The sequence below is a fragment of the Ambystoma mexicanum genome, chromosome 3p (assembly GCF_040938575.1).
Source record: "Ambystoma mexicanum isolate Mex_15411 chromosome 3p, UKY_AmexF1_1, whole genome shotgun sequence".
In the NCBI taxonomy this organism is placed as follows: domain Eukaryota; kingdom Metazoa; phylum Chordata; class Amphibia; order Caudata; family Ambystomatidae; genus Ambystoma; species Ambystoma mexicanum.
This window is the reverse complement of record NC_090925.1, coordinates 1,154,178,019-1,154,200,695: the sequence shown is the minus strand read 5'-3', so window position 1 is coordinate 1,154,200,695 and position 22,677 is coordinate 1,154,178,019. Positions and strand designations below refer to the sequence as shown.

Here is a 22,677-nt window from a genome sequence, read left to right as displayed (position 1 = left end):
GTATTTTCTTTCGTCCCCTTAAGGGCAAAGTGGTGAGGGTCTTCACGGACAATACCACCACAATGATTTACATCTGGAAGCTGGGGGGAGGGGGGTGGGTGCACCAGATCCCCGGTGCTCTCCAGAGCGGTGCAGCAGTTGTGGCACTGGGCAATCACCCATGGGATGTTTCTCATTCCTTTCCACCTGGCGGGAATCAGTCACCGACTCCCTCAGCAGGGAGATGTGCTCTTGCCACAAGTAGGAGCTTCAACAGGATCAAGTAGACAACCTCTTTCTCAAGTGGGGCAGTCCCCAGATTGATCTGGTTGAGTGCTGGAGATTCGCCAGCAGGTTTCCCCAGCTGTGGAGCATGAGGGATGCATTCTCCTTCCATTGGTAATACCTGTTCCTGTATGTGTTGCCGCCGCTACGAGTTATGTCAACTCAGATGGTGCCGGTGCAGGATGATCCTCGTCACACCAGCATGGCAGAGGCAAACCTGGTAGCCGGACCTTCTCAACATGTCAGCTTCTCCTCCAGTCAAGCTACCAGTGGTCGTGGATCTTCTCGCCAGGGAAGGAGGTGCAATCCTGCAACCGGATCGCTGAACCTGAAGGCCTGGCTCCTGCAGCTTTAGAGTTTGGTGATACGAGCTGCCTGTGGACTGCCGGGAGGTCCTCGCCAGGACGTCTGTGCTGAAATGCTATGGACACAAATGCAAGTGTTTCATGACTTGGTGCCAGTCGCAGAAGATTAACACGGAGTGTCACGGCCACCCAGGTCCTTCTGTACTTGCCGTTGGCTAAGTCTGGGATGGCACACGCCTCCAAGGTGCATCTTGTTCGATCTCCCGCCACAGACGGTTTTCTCTTTGGTCACACCACCTAGTGAAGGATTTCATCAAAGGACTGTTCCGCTTGTTCCCGCCGGTGAAGGCGCCTGCCCCGGTGTGGGAACTCAACCTGGTGCTGACTAGGCTCATGGGAGGGTTGGGGGGGAGGGGGAGGGGTGCATCAAGCTCCTGGTCCTGTCCTGGAAGACTGCTTTAGGTGTGGCATCGCCTTCCGGGAGAGCAGTGAAATCCAGGCCTAGCCTTTCACCTCTGAGCCTTTGGTGTTGCCTGTGTTTTTTTCCGACTCATCACCGGCTGAAAGCACTTTGCACTTGCTGGATGTGGCTTCTGTGGTAAAGTTTTCCGTGTCCCATATGAAGTTTCCGGAAGACTACTTGGCTTTTTGTGAACTATGGGACGGCCTTGCCCAAGGCTTCCATCTCCAGGTGGCTCTCTGGCTGCATCACTCATTGTCACCGGTTGGCAAACTGACTGCTGCTTGGTTGTCCGAGAGCCCATTCTACCAGAACGATCACTGCTACGACTGCGTTCTTGTCTGGTGTGCCCCTGCTGGACATCTGCAGGGCTGTTACATGGAGGACTAGACACACACCTTCACAAAATTCTACTGTGTCAACGGGGATTCCAGGGAGGAGTCAAGAGTCGGCAAGCAGTGCTACGCAAGCTGTTCGCTTGAAGGTGAGCCTGGTGAGGAGGTAAGAGTAATTGCTTCTGTTGAGCCTTGCCACCTCCCGTGGTTGTGTATGTACTGCTATGTATTTATTCATGTGAATCCATGCCAGACAACATGCTGGAGAACAGTTGCAGGTAAGTAACTTGTTCCGTATTTCACTATGATGTGATGTACCCAATGACACTTAGAATTCTACTAGGTTATTTTGGAAATACAAGTGCCTACATTTTTTTTAGGTTGCTTTAAATTGCTTTCTAAGATACGGAGAACGAAAAACACCCACCTCTAAGCTGAGGTTTGTGCTATAGTTGGAAGGGCATGGTCATAACAAATGGTTTAAAAATGAGAATGGTTAATTTGAGACCATTGTAGTCCATACCTTTACTGAGACTTTTAACATTATTGATGGCAGGGAAAGCTGGAACCTTTAGTGGGGAGCATACTGGGTGGGAATGAGATTGGTAGGTTATATTTGCTGTAGTCTGACAGTCTTTGATATTTCTCTTGCAGGCTGCAAACTATTTGGATATAAAAGGATTGCTTGATGTCACATGCAAGACTGTAGCAAATATGATTAAAGGGAAAACCCCAGAAGAAATTCGAAAGACTTTCAATATAAAAAATGACTTCACCGAGGAAGAGGAAGCACAGGTATGCAATAAAAAAATGAAATATTGGACTATGGAGTTCAAGCACCATGGCTGGTAGTGAATTATGCGATATAGCAGAAACTTGGCTGAAATGTATGTATTACCACAAAGAATTTCTAGCAAAAGTATCCCATGTGTAAAGCTCCCATAGCGGCTTTCAAGAATTTAACCCAGAAGAGGCAGTACTGGCTCTAGGAATCTTATCAGTTTACTGTTCTAAAGATATTTAAAGTATCTGTTTCTAATCATATTTGATTTATTTCCACATCCACCCCATGCAATATGTTGGTTGCCACCCAAGTTAGCTATATAGGAATCTGTAAACCTACGTTTTAGGTCTGGTATCCATATTTGCTGCTGTTAGATTCACCTGAAACTAAAATCAGTCCTGTTTTTGGGTGACCTATATAGCACTACCTCTCCAGCATGGGGGTATTGCACAGATAGCTATGACTATTCCCTGTCAGGATGGGAATGCTGTGTAAAATAAAGCAAATAAGCTTCAAGCTAAAAACTGCATTGTCTTATAGCCTATTGCTGTCACTTTGGGTCCTACTGCCCCAACCATTGACACACTTCCTCCTTGGCTTCACCCCTGGTGGCCATCTTCAGATTGTTACTACACCTTTTCGTGTTGGTAGTCCTAGTTTTGCTCCGACTTTCTTGCTTATTTTCCATAATTTTTTCTTTGATTTTTCTTCAAATCTGTCACTGTTGGACTTGTAATAAGCGGGGGATCCGTTGCCAGTCTCGATCCCACCTTCTGGCATATCGCTACTTCATGTGAAGCTGTGAACCGAGTTTTGGGCCTAGTACACACCATGTCAGAGGCCAAGAAAAAGCCTCTTCAAGGCCTGCACCAGATGTATTTAAAAGAATGTCTTAATCGAGGACCATCGCCAAAAATGTTTGCTGCCGGCACCTGGACCACTATGTGTAGGGATGCACCATCTGCCAGTTTTTTTCTCCACTAATGCAAGGAAGATGCATCGGCGGCTTCGGTCATGGCTGGAGGGAAGGTAAGGCCTCTCCCTCTGCGTTTGTGCACAGTCATGCCTTTGCCAGGTCTTGCATGCCCAAGTAGCATACTCCCTCTGGCAAGAGGTTAAGATCCTTTGAGGGGAAGCTTCCAAGGACAAGGTACCGGACTTCCTTGTCGACGAGCACTGCAGTGTCTATTGTCTGGATTGGCGACTGGCCCGAAGGGGGCCCAGTCTTTGGAAGGCTGGAGATTATTCACTTGGTCACTGACAAAGCAGTGTTCATTTTTGTCGGCAGCATCCTCATCGACTCCCCCAGGGCTGTTGTCTGAAGCATAGTCCTAGTCGACAAGTCTGCCAGGCCTGCTGTACTGCTTCTTGTCACATCTAAAGGCTCGTCAACGACTGCAGGTACCAGCTCGATGGTCACAACGGCAATCTCGAGGGTAGCATTGCCTCCAAGGCTGCCGTCCGTCCCAGCTGGGTCTGTTTCATCCGCAATGCCTTCTCTGGGTGCACCTGTGCTGGACACGTTGCCAAGAGTTTCCAGCAGAGGCACCAGCAGCTCTTTACTGCCAAAGCCTATCAGGGCCCCTCAGCTACCAGCCACATCCATTAAGAGGTCTCCAGGGTCATTTCTTGCAAATGACCTGCCACCAGATGTAGACCTACCGTCTAGGGACTCTTTCCCCCAGATGAAATGGGACCTTTAGGCAATTATGTCCTTGGTGGCCAAGCTTTTCAACCTGGTTCTGGAGGAAAGGATTCCTCTTCTAGCGCTGTGAATCCTCCAGAAAGACTGGTCTCATCGCTGCTTGATGACCTCTGGGAGGACAGGCTGGTGGTGATGCAGAAACCCTTTTCTGTGCCTCTTAAAAAAGGAGAGGCTTCATAAGAAATATAGGGTCCCAGAGACTACTCCAAAGTGCCTCCGAGACCATCTGACGGACTCGCTAGTCTGTGCTGCGACTAAGGGGTAGTCTAATCCATGGTCCGCTTGCTCAGCTCCTCCTGAACTAGAGGTCAGGAAGCTTGATGCGGCTGGAAAGTGCATAACAACCACTGCAGCATCTACAGTCAAGGCCACCAACGCTCTTGCTTGCTACGACTGAGCCCTGGTACAAGTTGCAAGCGTCCTTGATTTCCTGCCAGATGAAGTGGCCGTCATGGCCATCTTTCGGGAGGGGGAAGTGGCATCAGACTATGCAATCATAGCTGCCCTTGACATTGCGACGCCGGTTTCTGGCACATGTGCATCAGGGTTGCCCTATGCAGTCAAGGCTGCAAACATCCAGCAGGATGTCCAAACTAAGGTGGGCGACATGCCTTTCGTCATGGATAACCTCAGAAAGGCAGTGGATTAAGCCTCTTCTCACCAGCAAAACAGATGGCCCGCTGCAACAAAGGAGGCAGCCCTTTTTGCTTCACTACCCAGGAGGCGTATAGAGGCCAATCCCAAACCTATAGGGGGAGATATCCAGCATTGTCCACAAGCCACCAGGACACAGATGCCGAAGGTAGCCTGACCAGGCCCAGCCCCAGAGTCCCAATTTAGCACCACAGTAGGAGCTCCGGCTCTGTCAACATGGTGCAACATCTCTACGGACAAATGTGTGCTTGACATCCTCAAGCAGGGAAACTACAGTTGCAAGAAGTGCCTCTGCATTCCTCCTGAGCACAGAGCCAACTCTTCAAGCTCGGGCCATGCTGCTGAAAGGGGCAATAGAACAAGTCTTTATCCAGCATTGGTTCTTTCATGGATTTGCATGCTTTGAATATTTCCCGTCAGGCTGGAAAACCTTGGTAACTTTAATAGTGGTTTTCCTATGGAAAAACCTTGAAACCTTGAGTCTTTATGGGTGCTTTAGGCCACGACAATGGGACGTCCAGTATATAGCCCCACCCCACATTCAGATTTCAACCGTCCAACTGTTGGAACACTGTTCTCTCCAGAGAATTCACTTTTTTCCCCTACACAGCCTTTGCTGTTTTCAGAGCGTCTTGTGGTACTTCTAGGCCCAGTCATGTCATCTGCGGGTCCGAAAAGTCTTTTTTTTTTTTCGGCTGTCTGCAGTCTCAACGTATATGAAGGGGAAGGCCAAGCGTGCTGCTTGTACCCCAATCACGCCGCCAAGTATACCATCTGTGGGGGGGGGGGGGGTTTCTCCCAGAAGACGCTCAAGGACCAAAACCGGTAATTGATTTGCTGGCTGAACGAGGGGGCCAACCTGGCTTCGGAGGTGGGCTCTTCAGCAGGGGAAGGTCCTATACTCCTTCGGCCAAGAGATTGCCATCGCACCAGACGGCGTGTTCAGAGCAATGCCTATGAAACAACGCACTGGGACCAGGCCCGCGTATTTCGAGGGGGGGGGGGGGGGCGGGGCAGTCAGTCTTCGGTGCATGGCCAGTGCCAAGTAGTTTGTGCCAGGGCACCACTCCTCCAAGACAAGTCTGCACCAAGGGCAGATAAGCTGAAGGACTCGGGTTCATGTCCGCAGAGGCTTGCGGAACCGACGCACAAGTATTCGACATCAGACAAGGAGAAGTCCAGGTCTCATTCCGAGTCTTCCAAGGACAGGCGTCACTCCTCTTCCAGCCATGAGTCATCAAGGCACTGTTCCAAGTCCTTGTCCAAAGGGCCCTCTTCTCCGCCTAAGGAGGTGACTGAGCCAAAGACCGTGCCGATTGCTGGTCTGTTCGCTGTTCCACCGTCTATGGCCGCCTTGACGAGGGACTGTCCATCGATGAAAGCTTTAACACCGACTCCCCCATTGCTGACCCTAACATCGAGGGCTGCCCTGTCTGCGGCTCCAGCATCAGTGGAAATGCAGAAGTCCGCAGCGACTGGTGGACGATGTGGATTGTCTGTCTCCCAGGGATACAAAATGGCAGTCGAGGGCAGGATTTACGTCCATACTCCCAATGGATATTCTTTAACATGAACCGCCTATGAGTTTGACTTGGATCCAAAGGAGGAAGTGCAGCAGTTTCTGGATCCTTCGGTTTTGGGCCTGCAGCCTTATCTTCTGTCCACGCCTAGAGGCTGTTCCGCCTCTGGTCAGTCCTTTTTACTCATGATGCAGGTGCTGATGACGTTGCAATCGCTCCTGGAGCAGTTGGATGCCATGCTCCCTGTGCCTCAGGCTCCAGCTGTTCCGATGATACATCCTTCGGACGTGGAACGGTAGGAAAGTCCTGTATCGGAAGCCCCTGGCAATAGCGTCATCCCAGGTCTTCCCTGGTTCTGCCTCATCCGGATCCCAGGCAGTTCAACCCTCCTCGAAGGGATCAGGAGGAAGGAGAACTGTTGGAGTCTGAGCCAGACAGCATTCCGCAGGACACTCAACGGACTCTTCTTCGCCCAGATGGGCGGATACCTGGGATTCTGATCTGGACACTGAGTAGCCCGGCCCAACCATCTCTGCTGGATGATATTGGAGACTTTCATGCTATGATTGCTAAATCCTGTCAGAGTTTGGCCTCATACCAGAGGAAAAGAGACTGCTTTTTGTTTGACCATATGGGGAAGAGGAGGAAGGCAGTCTTCTCGATCCCCATATTGGACCATGCGTGGCTGGCAGGAAGGGCTGTGGACAATGCACCACCAGTTTATGGAGCCTGTGGTCAAGGGCCGCTTGGAGAAGTTCAAGGTCCCTGAGTTGACTCAAAGTGCCTGACATTGCAGCCCACTCCGTGGCTGCAGCAAGTAGAAAGGCTCCTAGCCAGCACAAGTGTGCAAGACGCGATCCACCCCCCCCAGCCCCCTCTTTTGGAAAAGATCCTCACAGTGGGAGCTACTACGGTCAAAGCTGCCAAGTCGTTGACTATAATGGTGCGGTACAACTGCGAGATGTGGCAGATTGCCTCCTTTGTTGGACAACCTGCCAGAGCAGCAGCGCAAGGAGGCACGGATTTTGGTTTGAGGGGAGGAAGCGTTGATTCATAGTATTAACATTGCAGTCGCCTGGCAGAGACTCAGTTTAAGCAGATTGATAAATTGATGATGGGGAAGAGGGTTGGGGGGGGTGTTCTCAGGTGTCAGGCCTGGCTTTGCTGTGCTGATTTCCAACCAGCAGTTCAGCACAAGGTGATGGACGTGCCTTGCAAATCGTACCTCTTTTTGGAGAGATGTACGACGCGCTGAAGAACATGAAGGAAGACTCCGATACTGCAAGGTCCCTGGCAGACCTTCTTTTTTTCACCCTTTTGTCTCAGTAACGCAAGGTTTGCAGGTTCCCGCTTCAATGGGTATGATAGATCTACTTATTTCTCCCAAGGTTTCCAGCGGTCTTTCCAGTCTGCAGAGCAAGGAGTATCCAGGACAGCAAAAGGGTTCCTCCTCTCAAAGAGTCGGTCAAAGCCCCAACAATGACTGCCACAAGGGCAGTCCACTAGGAGGGAGGGTGGTGTACCACCTCGTGGAGTTTGATCACCACAGACGTGTGCTGGATGCAGTCCAATACAGCCACTAGAGTTCAGGCGTCTGGAACTCCCTATTCACCAGTAAAAAGAGCTCAGCTAGACCAACAGGTCTTGCGTCAGGTGGTGCATCTGATGCTGCAAAAGGGGGCTGTCGAGACGGTCCCGGCGTCAGAAAGAGGAACCTACTCCGGTTCTTTCATCAAAAAGCCAAATGGAAAATGACCCTGCGGCTGCTAAACAAAAATATAAAGTGACAAATTCAGGATGCTAACGTTGCAAGACGTCATATGAACTGTTCAGCCGGGGGAATTTCTGGGGTCATTGGATCTCGAGGATGCATACTTTCACATCCCCCCCCCCCCTCTGGACCCCAGGCATCGAATTTGTATGGTTCATGGTCAGCGACGAGCATTACCAGTTTCAGGTTCTTCCCTTTGGCCTAAGGTCCACTCCTTGCTCCGGTGGCGGCTTACCTCTGCTGAAATTGACATGTTTATCCGTACCTGTACGACTGGTTGGTCGGGGGGTGGGTGGGTGGGTGGGGGTCTTGTCAGCAGACAGCTATGTTTTTTTTTTTTACAGCATCTGGGCTTTGCAGTCAACTTCGTCAAATCCTCTGATGCCCTCAAGGGATTTGTTTTTTCTGGAGGCTCAGTTTCAAACGGCACTTAAGTCAAGCTGTCAAAGGAAAGGATAGCCAAGTTGTCCTTGGCGGGCTCGTTTTTGCCGGAAATTTCAGTCACGGTCCGCTTGTACATGTCTCCTCTGCACCATGGCGTCCTGCCTCCCACTCATCCCGAATTCAGTCTTTTCATGCGACCTGTAAAGGAGTTTCTTGCTTCAATGTGGTCACAGATCCATGGCTCCTGGTCTGACAGGGTACTCGTCTCCTGGTCTCTGGCAGATGCCCTGCAGTGGTGGGCTCACCCCGGCAACATTGTAAGGGGCATGCCCCTGGTGGAACTGGATTTTTGGTACACGATTGTGACAATGCCTCCCAGGTCGGGTGGGAGGTGAGGGGGGGGGGGGTCCCTCACCTAGGCGAATTACAGGTCAAAGGCCTGTGGTCCCTCACTGAGGTTTTGTTGCATATCAACATTCTGGAATTGAAGGCAGTTCATTGGGCACTCATCTTTTCTTCCCCTCATTGAGGACTTGGTGGTACGGATTCTCACCGACAACACCACAACTATGTTCTATCTATGCAAATGGGGGCACGCATTCACAGCCCATGTCCCAGGAGCCTCAGGCCATCTGGCTCTGGGCCATAGCTCACAAGGTTTGGATCCTTGCTTTCTACTTACGGGGGATTCAAAAGGTTCAGGCAGATGCCCTCAGCAGGGAATCCACTGAGATGCACCAATGGTGGCTGAACGACGACCAGGTGGGGAGGAAATTCGGGAAATAGGACACCCCTCCCAACCCACCACCCTCTGGACTTATTCACCAGCCCAGAGAACAAACAGTGCTGTCTCTTCGCCAGCATAGTCTCATCCGGATTCATGGGGGGAGGGTGGGAACACGTTTCCGTGGACAGGCCTGTTCGCTTATGCGTTTGCTCCCTTTCCCCTGATCAGGAAAACAATTCAGTTGATTTGCAAGGTTCCATGCAGGGGGAATCCTGGTGGCCCTGTTCTGGCCCAGACAGACCTGGTTCTCAGACCACCTTCACCTATGTGTGGACGACCCACTTCCCCTGGGGTTGGAGCCGGATCTTCTTTCGCAGAACAAGGAGGGTGTGGCATGATGACCTGGGCTCATAACCACTCCAAATTCAGAAACCTTCAGGATTGTTGCCACATCTTGGTTGCAGTGAAGGTGCTTTCTACCAATGTGTCATGTGCCTGTAAATGGACAAAGTTTTGTATCTGGTGGTGTTAGCAGCCAGACTTGCAGCCATTGCAGGTTCCCCCCTCCACCGCTCCTTCCTTAACCTTCTACTCTTGGCAAAGGAGGGTCTAGCATTGTCTATGAAGGTCCACTTGGCGGCCGTCTCAAGGTTCACGCGGTAGCGCAACTCTACACCTCTGTTCAGTGACAGATCGATTAAACATTTCCTCAAGGTCATTTTCATGACTACCCATCCCCCCCCCCCCCCCCCCCCCCCCACACCACCTGAAGAAGTTTGCGCCGGTCTGGAGTTTCAACTTTGGCGGCCCTCATGAAACCACTGTTTGAGCCTATGTCAACAGCAGCCATAACCATGCTCATGCGGAAGGTCCTTTTTCTGGTGGCCGTTGTATCTCAGGTGGGTTTCGGAACTGCAGGCTCTGGTCATTGACCCGCCATACCTACATTTCATGAAGGACAAGATTCTCCTCTCTACAAATCCCCACTTTATTCCTAAGATTCTATCTGACTTTCACAAGAACACTATGATAGCCTTAACCTTTTGTCCTAAGGCTTCCACTCCAGCGGAGAAAGCATTGCATTCATTGGATGTCCAGAGCTTTGAAGTTCTATCTGGACCGGACAAAGTCGTCCAGGGCATCTGGGCAACTCTTTGTGGCATTCGGCCCCTCCACCAAGGGGAAGCTGATTTCAAAGCAAGGCATCCCTCAATGGGTCGCATCTACGATATCATTCTGCCACGAAAAAGCCAACAAGCCTTTAATCGACTCCCGGGGCTCACTGTACAAGGTCTACAGCGGGTCTTTGGGCAGACATTTGCCAGGCAGCAAAGTGGGCAGTCCCGCACAAGTTTACCAGACTGTCTGAATCAGCTGAGGACGTGCACGTGGGACATGCGAAGGTAAGCCCCGCAGCTTCTGGGGTTTTGGCTCTGCTCATGTTTCAGTTTTTCAAATAACAAAGTGATGTCTTTCCGTTTATAGTACCTGTAGTATGGGTCCTGTTTGCCTGTTATGCACCTCCATGTCATCTTACTGCTACATAGTCTATTCACAGCATGTGAATCCATGAAAGATCCAGTGCTGGAGAAAGGAGTAGTTTCTTACCTGTAACTCCATTTCTTCAGCGTGGGTATCTTTCATGAATTCACATGCGCCCTTCGGCCCACCCCACCCTTCAAGCAAACATACTCTTCAGGTATCCCTGTTCTGAAGGGAAGCCACAGGGCTATATATTGGACGTCCCATTGGTGTGGCTTAAAGCACCCATAAAGACGTCGATGGGACACTCAAAGTCCAAGGACAATCGACGAACACAAACCCAACAGTGCATGTCATAACTTAAAACATCATATACAGTATCATGAGATGTCCACTGCCTCCCCATTACCCCGCCCCTAACTCGAGCCTACTCCACTTCGGCCTCCGTTGTCTCCTCTAGGGGTACTCCCCACCCCCTCTGTATTCCCCGAGGAATCATGTTCACTTAGGCAGGCCTGGGTGGACCCAGAAATGTGGCCACTAAATGTCTCCAGGCCATCAGTTTCTGCTTCCTCACCCCGCCCCCCCTCTATTGGCCACTTCATTCCATAATGCCGTTTCGACTTCTGACCATTTCTGGAGATCATGCCACCAAACCTCTACCTTTGGTCTATTAGCTTTCCAACCCATGGCAATTCTGCATTTGGTGAGTATATAGGCCAAGTCCTTGAGTTTACTCGCCTGTTTCAGTTTGTGCAATCTAGAAAAAAAACTAGCATACATGCCCACACAAATTCCACATCTAGTGTGATTCCCTTTCTCAATTAAGCGGTGGGCTACTTCTCCCCAGAATTTACCTATTCCGGGCATGCCCAGAACGTATGTATCATCCCAGCGTTCACTTCCCCACATTTCGGACATGTTTGTATTTCTGCGCTCTTGAATCGAGCAGTCCTCTGGGGAGAGGAGGGGGGGGGGTCATGTATGCTCTCTGGGTAACATATAGCTGGATCTGTTGCAGCCTCGCATTCCTAAACACTCTGAGCCCTCTCCCACAACCCATCATTCATGGGTTCCCCACTTCATCTTCCCAGTCCCGTCTCAGCTGGGTCACTTACTTTCCCAACCTGGGCATCAGCAGTTCATTGATTCAAGAGACCTCAGGCCCCCCCTCTGAGATATTGTAAATGGTTTCTATGGCCGTGTCTGGTTGATCTTCCAGCACTGTCTGACCATGTCTTTCACATGCTGTACCAATCTGGTGTAAGTAATATATTGTCCTAGGTGTAGACCAGTTTCTTCTACCAGTACGTTGAATTCTATTACCTTCCCATCTTGCCATACATCTCCCAGCGTTGCAATGCCCACTGGTTCCCAGTGCGTACGAATAGTCTTCCTCAGTTGCTCAACCATTCCAGTCAATGCCACTAGCGGCACTTGCGGAGAACAAGGGGTCGGGTTCTCCATGGCCTGGCAAGCCTTGCGCCACACCTTCCATCCCAGTTCTAACATCCTTGTGCACCCTTTTAGCTCTGGTTTTGGCAGCCATATCTTTCAAAAAGAACGGGGCACATTCAGACCTGAACACTATATGAAAGTTACTGAGGTTTCCCAGCCTGACTGGAAATATTCACAGCATGTGAATCCATGAAAGATGCCAACCCTGAAGAAATCTGTTTCGAAACTACTCCCTTCTACGGCTCTGGAGTATAATCGAGATACTTTCAAGTCAGGTGGGTGGAGACCATCCTGGACTTGCGTTGTCTACACAAATTCCTAATGTTCCAGAAATTCAGGATGGTCACGTTGCAGCATGTGCTCAGCCAGCTGGAAAAGGGATTTTCTGGCGATGCTGGATCTGCATGATGCGTATTCCCACATGTCTGGGGGTCGCTTTTAAGGTCTATTCCTTTACTCATTTCCGCTGATCATATGCGTGATCAACACACAAACTATCCCGTGGCAAGATGATTCTCATTGCATCGGCGTGGCCCAGACAGATCTGGTACCCAGACCTTCTTCACCTTTTGGTGGTGCTGGCCATCAAGCTGCCTCCTCTTTCGGACCAGCTATTCTGAGAAGGCGGGGCAATTTTGCACCACAGCCCAGCGTCCCTGAACCTGTCTGGCTCCTGCAGCCATAGAATTTGGGCATCCCTCACTGCTGTTGGAATGCAAGAATCTAGCCAAGGCCAGGACTCATCTACACTTGCATGCTACAAACACAAGTGGAAGCACTTTACAGTGTGGTGCCAGACACAGATCTCTCCAGCGCCTCACAGCTTCTCATGCTTTACCTGCTCTCGCTGGCGAAGGCTGGCCTTGCCCATACGTCCATAAAAGTGCACTTAGCTGCGATATCCGAGTATACCTGAGCTCCTGTCAAGCTCTCCCTGTGGTCTAACAGGCTTGTGAAGAGTTTCCTCAAGGGCCTTTTCAGACCATTCTCTGGTGTAGGCTCCTGCCCTGGAGTTGAAGGTCATCCTGTCCAAACTGATGGGTTCTCAGTTTGAGCCTATGCATTGGACATCTTTGAAGTTCCTCTCATGGAAGGCCGCCTTCCTAGTAGTGATCACCTTGGCCAGGCGTGTTGGAAAACTCCAGGCTCTATCCTGTAAACCTCCTGTTGGGTAAGATTTTCATATTAATGATAAATCTTCCTGACCTGTCAACCCCAGAACTTACTGGTGGATTATTTTTCCTTATACCTGTGTGGAATCTTTTCCCACATTCACAATCTTACTCTATTTATGGGTGTCTTTTTAACATCTCCATAGTTTCTTTTAAAAGTTATCCTCTAACAACATTTTGGCAATAATTGCTTTTTGTTGCTGGGTTGCCCTAGGTGCTCTCCCTTTAACGTTCTCTGGCTAACCGTGAGCGAACTAGTTCCAAAGGGTAGAAAGGATCTTTGCATCCCTTTTACATTTTATTAAGTGAGACCAGCACCCCCCACTTTATGTGGAGTGCTGGGGATCCCCTTTCTCATTTTAAATGATTTGTTACAAGAACGCTTGCCTTAAATGGCTGGTGGCAGTGATATCTTTTACTAATTCGGTGCACCTTTACTGCGGGCTGTTTCCACAGCTGTGGTAAAGACACCATGGGTGCTCATTTTATCAAAATGGCCCCTGTAATTTATTTCGCCATTTTAGTTTTCCTTGTCTTTTTTTTGGATTCCTGATATCCAGGGTTGGACATTCCTTGTTGTGATTTGTATCTTGTGATTTTTATCTTTGGTGGGAGTTGCCCAGACTCCGGAGTGTCTTTGAAGGCGGGAAGCGAGGGAGGAGTCATAACTCTGCAGCCCTTTGTCTTCCAGTCTGAGAGATTCCACTTCAAACTGGAAGACTGGCTGTCCTGAAAGGATTGGCAAGCCCCCCCACCCCCAGTTGAATATTGCAAGGCTGTTTGATTGGTTGGTTTTGTGCATAAGAGTCCGCTCCGGGAACCTGAAGAGTTAGTAGACCACTGAAGGACAAGAGGAAGATGAATTTGCAGCTAAGACCTACATTTTTAGCCATGCTGCGACCTTGTTTCGCTGTAATACCAAAATACTTGGGACCTTGACCCATTGTGCGGTGCTCGGTCTTCCGAATTTCGCTGAAACTTCATGGGCATCCAGTCCAAAAAGTCCCCTCACCAGAGTGCTGGACCTTGCAAATGACAAGAATTCAACCGGCGATAGTCTCTTCTGTGCTCCTGAAAAGGTGCCAAAGTCACAGAAGTGCATCTAGCCGTGAGGAATACCTTGCCTTGAGCCTTGCCTGTGATCCTTGCTGCAAAAGTCCTTCCAGTGTCCTGTTTTACTGAAAGAATTTAATGACAGAATCTGCAGCCAAAAACCTGCAGTTATCCTGCAAAAATCTTCTGTGCTGGTTTGGGTATTTACTTAAGTCTGTTGTGATTCCTGTGTTTACTCTGATTGGAAGGCCTCTTGTCCAGTGCACCCAGGCCCCAGCTGGAATCCTCCTAGGGTGTCTTCTGTAAAGCCACTAGACCCTCAACTTACTCTAAAGTAAAGTACTTAGTTCTGAGTTTTTTCCTTATGAACTAGACTTTTGCTACTTTAAGAGCCTATCCTGACCTGTCTGTTGGCTACTAGACCCTAGTGACCCCCCTTCTGCCACTGAAAACTCATGCTCCAAGAATAAGGGAAAGACTTCTAATGATTGGGCCTTTTGCCTAGAAAGGAGAATGGGCCTCATTACACGGATGGCGGTAAGGGTTTACCGGTATTTTACCAGTACCGGTAAATCCTTACCGCCTTACTACGAGGTCCTTTTGCGGGATGGGGAATTTAACGCCTGCTTTTTGCAGGCGTTAAAAACCAACCCGCAGAGGGACCAGGGAGCTAATTACGGTACCGCAATTTGCAGTACCGTAATTAGCGCCTTCCCCATTCCCATAGAACCCTATGGGGCAAAAATGGGAATGGGGAAGGGGAATTACCGCCCCGCCACCCTTGGAATAGGGCGGTAATTCCCCTTTCCACCAAGGCGGTGCCAGTATTTTACCGGCATGAACCATGGCGCTAATAGCGCCATGGTTCACCGCCATCCGTGTAATGAGGCCCAATGTGTTTCAAATGTTACTTCCTTGCAAAAGAAGTTGGTTGGTAACTGTAATTCTGAGTGAGCAGTTAAAGTTTCTTTCTTTGAATGTGTGTTTCACTATTCTGAAAAGTATATCTAAGGTTGTTACTCACCTGTGAATTGGTTGTGCCTCTTCCCCCAAAAGTAATGCTGCTGGTTTCACATTATTATTCCTGTTAGAGTAATTGTATGAGTGTTCCCAACTGTCTTGCTTTTCTTGAAAGGCTTTTAGCCTTTCAGAATAAGTCTGCAATAGGGTTTTCCTACCTAGAGCAACTGAGTGATTCCTCAAGTGTAACACTGGGTTTTGCTTTCCCTGGTCCGTTTCAGGCGGCCACTAAAAGTTTTAAGGTTTACACCTGCCTTTCAGTTGCTTATAGCTCCTGTACCTAGTGTACAGGTTTTACTCACCTTGAGTAGAACTGAGTTATCCTAAAATAAGTTGGCTATTGCTGCCCTAAGTCTGTGAACTGAAAAGCAACTGTATTCAAATTTTACACCCCAAGGTCCAACTCTCCTAGAGTCAGGTTTATACTGTTCTGATCTAGTGAAACAGATCCTATGCAAAGTATATTGCACAACTTGATATGATTGTGATTTCTTGCTGAGCGTCACGGTACAACTTATAGGGTGTATTACTGAAAGTAACTATTGGTTTTGACTTCCCTAGTCCAAATCAGGTTCTATGCTTTGTGTGAAGTTTAAAGCATACTGTTATTTTTTATAATTGTGTGTGTGTGTGTATATATAATGTGAGTACTTACCCCCCGCCCCAGATATATCTGTGCCTACTTGTATTTAAACCATTTGTTTTTACAATACATAGTGTTTCCCTGTTTTTTGGACCATTTGTATTAATTTAATTTGATGATTCTACAGCCCTCTCTCCTTAAGATAAGCCTAGCTGCTCTGTCTACGCTATCCTATACGCTGGTGGTACAGCCTTATACTAAGAGTGCAGTCCTATACTGCATCAGTTGAATGGTTTTACTAAGCCATTAGTTGGACTTCATAGAAACTGTCCTAACCCTTCCATATTAGTCTTTCCACCAATCTACTGTGGTTCTACAAACTCATCAGTCAAGGTCCCATCTGACTCATTTTAGCAAACATTTGGTCTTACCAGTTTTCTTTGCAAACCTTTATGTGCGTGCTGAAAAGTCCTTGCATTCACTGTACATGTTGCGTGCCTTGGAATTCTCTGAAACGCACTTAAGATTTTCAAAAGACTTCTAAACTTTTTGTCAACTATGGACTTGTGGGGCATTGGAAGGACCGTTCGAAGGTTTCCATCCATGTTGCTCTCTGGCTGTATGCATTGCCATCAATTGGCCAACAGCAACTGCCAGGCTGGCTGAGAGCGCATTCCACCAGAGCCATCGCTTGGACTAATGCGTTCCTCTCTGGTGTTACCCCGGCTGGATATCTGCAGGGCTGCTTTGTTGAGGTATATTAACACCTTCATGTGATTTTACTGCAAACCCGGATTCCAGGAGTCGTCTTGTGTCAGACGAGCAGTGCTTTGCAGCTTGTTTTCTTTGGGTGAGTGCTCGAGCCTGATGGACAGATGAAGGCCAACTTAGATTTTGACTACGACAACTCTGGGAGCTGTAGCCAAACCAATAACTGGTAGCAGTGACGAGTGGTCTAGGCTAAGTCTCAAGAGGTGGTGAGTTTTTAAAGGGTCCACAATGAGTAAACACAATGGAAATCGCAGATTACACTTAAGACAGTATGTATAAAAATATTTATGGCCAAATATCGCTATGAAAAATGACTACTAACAGGTAGAACATCACACAACACTAATAGATTATATATATATATATAATCACTAGAGTAGGGCATAATACATATATGTTCAGAGAATTAACTTTAACTCCAAACTTCCTTCCCTAAATTGTCTGAGGCTTTATGCCAAAAAGTAAAAGATCTGACAGTTTGTGATGCAAGAAAAAATGAAGGTAGGGTCTCTGGGGTCCAGTGTATAGTTTATTTTAACAAATGGGGGGGGGGGGGTGGGGCAACTTTCGGAATGCTTGCGTGAGCAGGCAATGGCAAAAGCTTAAGTATAGCAAAATTTTTATAAAAGTTAGAAAAACTTTTAAAGGGAGTTTAGGGGAAGGTAAGAACCACTTTAACTTGCCCCGTACTCGGATTCTTCCCAGGACTTGGCATGTCAATGAAAAGTTCTGAGGTTGCTTTTCCCACAGTGGGCCCCAGTCCTTGATTTGCAGAGGTTGCAGGTACAAGCTAATCTCCGGTCGTTGTCTTTGGCTGGTGCCAGGACTCAGATGAAGACTGCAGAGAAACGCAATGCAGGAACCATCTCAGGACTGGGCTTGACTGAGGTAAGCAGTTTCGGACGGTGGTCACTGCTCAACGGCGACAGAGGGCCTCACTTGTTGCGGTCCTACTTTCCCATCTCGGGTCCCCTTGACGCTGGCACTCTGAGGGTTGGTCGGACAAGCTGAGTGTCCCTGTCTGCTCTGAAGCCAGACTGGTGGTCGTGGAGACAACCAACAGTCAGTGTGGTGGATAAGCTGGGAGGTGGCCAGCTTCTTCAGGAGTTTTCCCAGGATGAGGATAATGGAGATAGGGCGGTAGTTAGCTGAACAGGAAGCATCGGCAGGAGCTTTTGAAGTGTACAAGGGAGTGCTTGAGGAGTAGCAGGAAGGATCCAGTGCAAAGGAGTGATTGCAGGCCTCAGCTAAGGATGGAGCAAGGGAGACAATGTTGTCCTTGATTGTTCTAGAGGAGCAGGGAGCTCCTGTTGGGATGAGACTTTCATAGAGCGGTCTTGTCTAGTAAACTCAGGTGATAAGGGAGAGAAGTAGGAGGAAGGCGTGGAGGGGAGCAAGGGAGCCCTGAGAAAGGAAGAGGTAGCAGGGAGTGTTGTAGGGAGGACAGGATGATATGAGCTTTAGTAATGAAATGAGCTTTAGTAATGAAGTGATGGGGAAGGTGGAGGAGAAATATAGACTGCAGTAGGATTGGCGAGTTCCTTGCAGATTTAGAAAAGTTCAGCTGTTATTGGCCCCAGAGATTCAGGCTTGGAAATAGGCCCTCTTCGAGCAGATGGAGTCTGTATTGCCTTTGGAACAGGCCAGTTTGTTAGAGGATGTGCTCGAAGCCTGCCACTTCCACTCAGCAGCTCTGCACTTGCGTTTGAGAGGCCAGGTCAGAGTCATACTAAGTGTTGCACTTGGAGGCAGGCTTCATGTGCATCCTCGGGACAGGGGTAAGGATGACCATAGTGTTGAGATGGAGAGTTAAGGTTAGTAAGCACTGTGTCGAGTGAGTCAGAGGAAGAAGTTGGAGGGGGAATTAAGGTGGCAGCAAAAGCAGCAACTGACACTCGCTTCATATGTCAAATGACTGAGACTAGCAGTGCAGGCAGGAGCTTAGCAGGGGGACCCAGGCGGTCCAGGAGAGCATGATCAGGCCAGGAGAGGAGTAGTGCAAGGGTTTGAGATGGGATTGTCAGCAGAGATTAGCGCATCCAATATTTCTGGCTGGGTGCATCAGACCGTAGGGAAGAATGGAGAGAGGAAGTGTCAGAGGTTCTGAAAGAGTACAGAGGCTGCATCTGGGAGTTCGTGAATGTTGAAGTAAGAGAAGCTTGGAGGTGGAGGCCAGGAGAGAAGAGATGAGGTCAGATCACTGAGGAAGTCCAGGACAGGGGGCCTGTAGATGGTGGCCAGTCGACAAGAAGATTGGTGAGGCACCAAGCCTGCAGACGAGGCATTCGAATGAAGTAGCAGGACTGAGTGGGTATGATAACCGGGACCATTCAGGGAAGATCAGGTCCAGACCAGTTAGGCCTGGGTTTAGGGATGATCTTGTAGCACTCTGGGACGAGTGCCAAAACTTGTGACCGAGCTTGCCGTGAACCACAACTCTGTGATAGCGAGGATGTCGAGGTGGTGATCTTCAAGGAGGTGGCAAGTGTTAGGAGTGGCAGAGTGAGAGTTTAGGGTAGCAAATTGAAGCTGGTGGCCACTTTTGAGGTCATCAGAGTAGGGGTACAGGAATGTGATTCCTTCTCCCGCCACCCAGTGGGGTGATGGGAGAAGGGAACAAGTTGTTAAGACGGAAGACTCTTATCCATGAGGTGGTTCTGTTTAGAGCCCTGGACCATGATGGTGCCATTACGGTAGACCTTGATGATGGCCCTAGAGGAAAGCAAGTATGCCAAGAGTACTGCCCCCCCCCCCCCAAACGAGTGCCACCATCAATGGGAGAGGAAAAGAAAGTGGGGAGCACTGGGACCATATGGGGAATCAAAAGGTACGGAGAGGGAACAGAGGATGTCTGTGACTAATTGCCTGGAGGAAGCATTGCCATGGGTGTCCATGATGGTCGGGCCTGGATTGGAGACCAGGAGATTTCTTGAACCTTTTCCTTCCAGACTGCAAAAGAGATAGTATAGGCTATAGAATAGCAGAAAGGGGGTCGGGGGGAGAGATGTTTGGGGGAGGAAAGGGGGAAGCTGCAGTGCACAAAGCTGAACCGCAACGCGTAGCAACGATCTAGAATAACGTGTCCAGGATTATGGAAAAGCTGAGGTAACGGCATACAAACGAAAAAGCAAAACACCTAGTTTTGTGGATAGAGGGGGGGGGGGGAACCTTGAAGGGTGGGCAGAGGGCGCAAATACAATAGCAAATGCAAAAATATACAGAATTGACTTTCCTAGATAGAGGGGAAAGGCCCCAATGGCCAACTACGACAATTCACATAAGGCCATATAGGGATAACTTAAAACTGAAGTTCAGCAGACTAAAACTTGGCTAATGGGAGTAATCAGAGATGACAGTTGCATAGGGAGCAGTAATGGCTGTTACCCCTGTCCGCACTGGTCTTACCTTGTCTGTTGCTACTGGTTGACGGCTGCGCTGCATGATCCCACGTTGAACACAGGGAAACTGTCTGGAGAGTCTTCTGTGAACTACCTTTTTCCTCTGGGCCATTAGCCGGAAGGGGGCTGCACGGGAAGTGGGGCTGCCCTGTTTTCACTAAAGTGGGGTTGTTCGCCTTATCGGGTGTTCGGGCAGGATGATGGGCAGAGGGAATGAGTAATAAGGCAGCGCTCTCACACAGGCAGCGATGGAGCCCAACAGAATTTAAATTAAGTTGGAGCGGGAGCTCAGATGTTCTAACTCACTGGCAGCATTACAAAATGAAGAAAGAAGGGGAAAAAGTAACAATCCATGCCAAAATCAGTCCTTTCCCATCAGGCCTTGCCAGTGAGGAACAGGTTATGAAGGGTGAGCAGAACATCTGCATAGAGAAACCTTAGAGTTGTCCCCCCTGCCTGGACTGGGACCGCTTTAATGGCTGCATTCTTTGTGATATGACATGCAATCGGCTCCATTCATAAGGCAAAAATCAATGGACAGCGGGCAGCCCCTCTTAGAAGCCTCCCGTTTCTCATCATTGAAGGAATTTTAGGACGTGACTTCTTGAACCAGAGCTCCTTGTCTGAACTGGACCGGATAGTCCTGGCATTTGCTGCTTTGATGGTCGTGGCAGCTGTAGTTTTGAGACTCTTCCCAACTCATCTCGGCACTTCCCCTCCTTGTCTGGAGGGACTGAACAGGAAGTAGGATTGGCAGAGCATTTGTGGGCCACTACTGACATTCTGGTGTATGGTCTGTCCTTGGACATGTTTACGCTGTGGGGATCGTATGTTTCCTTCTTGTGGAGGAGCAGAGGAAGGATTTGTTGGTCTACAATCGGTCTTCCCAGATGTCCAGCAGGGGTATGGCTAGGACAGCTTTCCAGTGTTTTCGATGTTGGTAGAGCAACCGGTCTTTCTTCTGAGCTTTGTTAACCTAGACATCAGTTTTCATCCGGTGGCAAATCCCTTGGCGGAGTGTCATCTGGCTCGCCGTTTGCAGGGATGATGTCAAACTACTCTTTGCCTGTGGTGTGAACGAACGCCTGGTCGTCTGGTGCATCACCTGACTCTTTAAGCTGCACAGGAGGGCAGTGTTCCCTCGTAGGGTGAGGTTTGAGTAGCTGTACCTCTTGTACTTTGTTGTGGCGTTTGAGGCACTCCAGGGACTGGCAACCTGTGCTGAAACTCCGTACCTACAGCTTGCAGTGGCTAGGATCTCTGAGACGTCTCTGGGAGCACCAACCTTGTTGGTGAAACTGCATTATGAGGTGGCACATGTGCCAGGGTTGCTCTTATGAGGCATGTCCAGTTTGGGTTTGGAGGTGGTCTCTTCCCACCCATTGTCGCCATAAAGAAACTGCGAATGGCCCTTCCAGACAGGTATCTGGTTGGAGGACATAATCTGACGAATGAGCTGTTTCTGGGGGATGCCAATAGCTAGACAGTCCTGGCAGCCAGTGCGGATGGCTCTGCCAACGAAAGAGTTGATGGTGTTGCCGGAATAGACTTTCTGATTGATGGAGCTTGACGGTATGGTCAGCGATGTTGGCTGCTTGCTAATGCTCATCAACTGAGTTGTCTTCATGGTTTACATGGTTGATGCTGTGGACGAAGCGCTTGGTATCAGCGACGATGGAGCTGTTGACTTAACATTAAGACCTGCCTTCAGCCGAAGACGTGACTGCTCTAGATTTGTCATTAACACTGAAATGGATACGGTCTGAGTCGCAGACCATGTTCTGAAGAGCCAAGGTGTCGCAGCATGAGCCGTCTTTCTGCTTTGTGACTCCTCCTTATGCGACCTGGAGGTGGTACGCAGAGTCGGTCTCCCTTGCCTGAGCAAGGCATGAACACGGACCGCAGCAGATTGAGACCCCAGTGTCATCGAGCCATGCCACTAACCTCTAGTGGCGGTCTCCCTGCGTTATGTTCGATTAACGACTTGCAGATCTGAGTTGGATGGAGGCAGTAGAGCCAGTTGTCGAGATCCTCCACAAATACATTCTTTAAGCAGCACAGACTTTACTCTTTTTCATCTGAATTCAGCCATGGATGTAGGCCTCAGCGTCAGAAGAAAATGATAATCAGTTCATGGAGAAGCCAGTGACTGGACCGGGGCGTGACACACACCAGGTGTTGCCGGAGCTGAGGATCCTCTGTCAAAGTAAGATTGATGTAGAAAACTGAAGTGTCAACATTATTTATTTAGTTTTTTTTTTTATTAGACTGAACACAAAACGTGTTGGGAAACATCGGAAGATTCTTCCAGCAGTGAAGCTAAGAGCCCTTTGAGCAGTATGACTCCAAAATGACTATGGAGCACTACATTGCAGTTTATAATTAAACTGCTAATCTATATAGGTATACTCCTATATCCCGTCCCCTTTCCTCCATACTTGTGGGACATTCCGTCCTTTGGGACAGGACCGGAGCACTTTTGTCAAAGCATCAAATGAAAATGTTTCTCTTTATGCAGGGTACCGCACGCAGCTGTAACACTACCCTCCGGAGCTCTGCCCCACACACCGCCCTTCAGTCCTTTTCTCCGCACAGTTAGAGCTGGATGAACTTGCATCACCGGGAAAGATTTTTTTTGTTTTTGTTCCCATATTCCTTCTCTTCTGCTCCGAGTGTCTGGGATTTGTGTCCTGTTCCTCATGCGAGCGTCGCTTCGCTAGGGTGGATCCCCATTCTCTTTGCTTGGAGTCTCGTTCCAGACCATTGTTGGGATTCATGTTTCTTCTGCGATTTCCCCCTCCGTCTGGGCACTCCAGTGCTGTCTTCGGTGG

General features: G+C 49.2%; 1 protein-coding gene across 1 annotated transcript in view; it reads left to right on the top strand.

The window, feature by feature from the left end:
• The window catches only part of SKP1 (S-phase kinase associated protein 1), a 193,258-nt gene that overhangs the window by 162,696 nt on the left and 7,885 nt on the right, over window positions 1–22,677 (top strand). Inside the window, exon 5 of the mRNA XM_069652552.1 lies at window positions 2,019–2,159. Within this exon, the coding sequence (XP_069508653.1) occupies window positions 2,019–2,159 (141 nt within the window). The remainder of the gene's footprint in view (window positions 1–2,018; window positions 2,160–22,677) is intronic.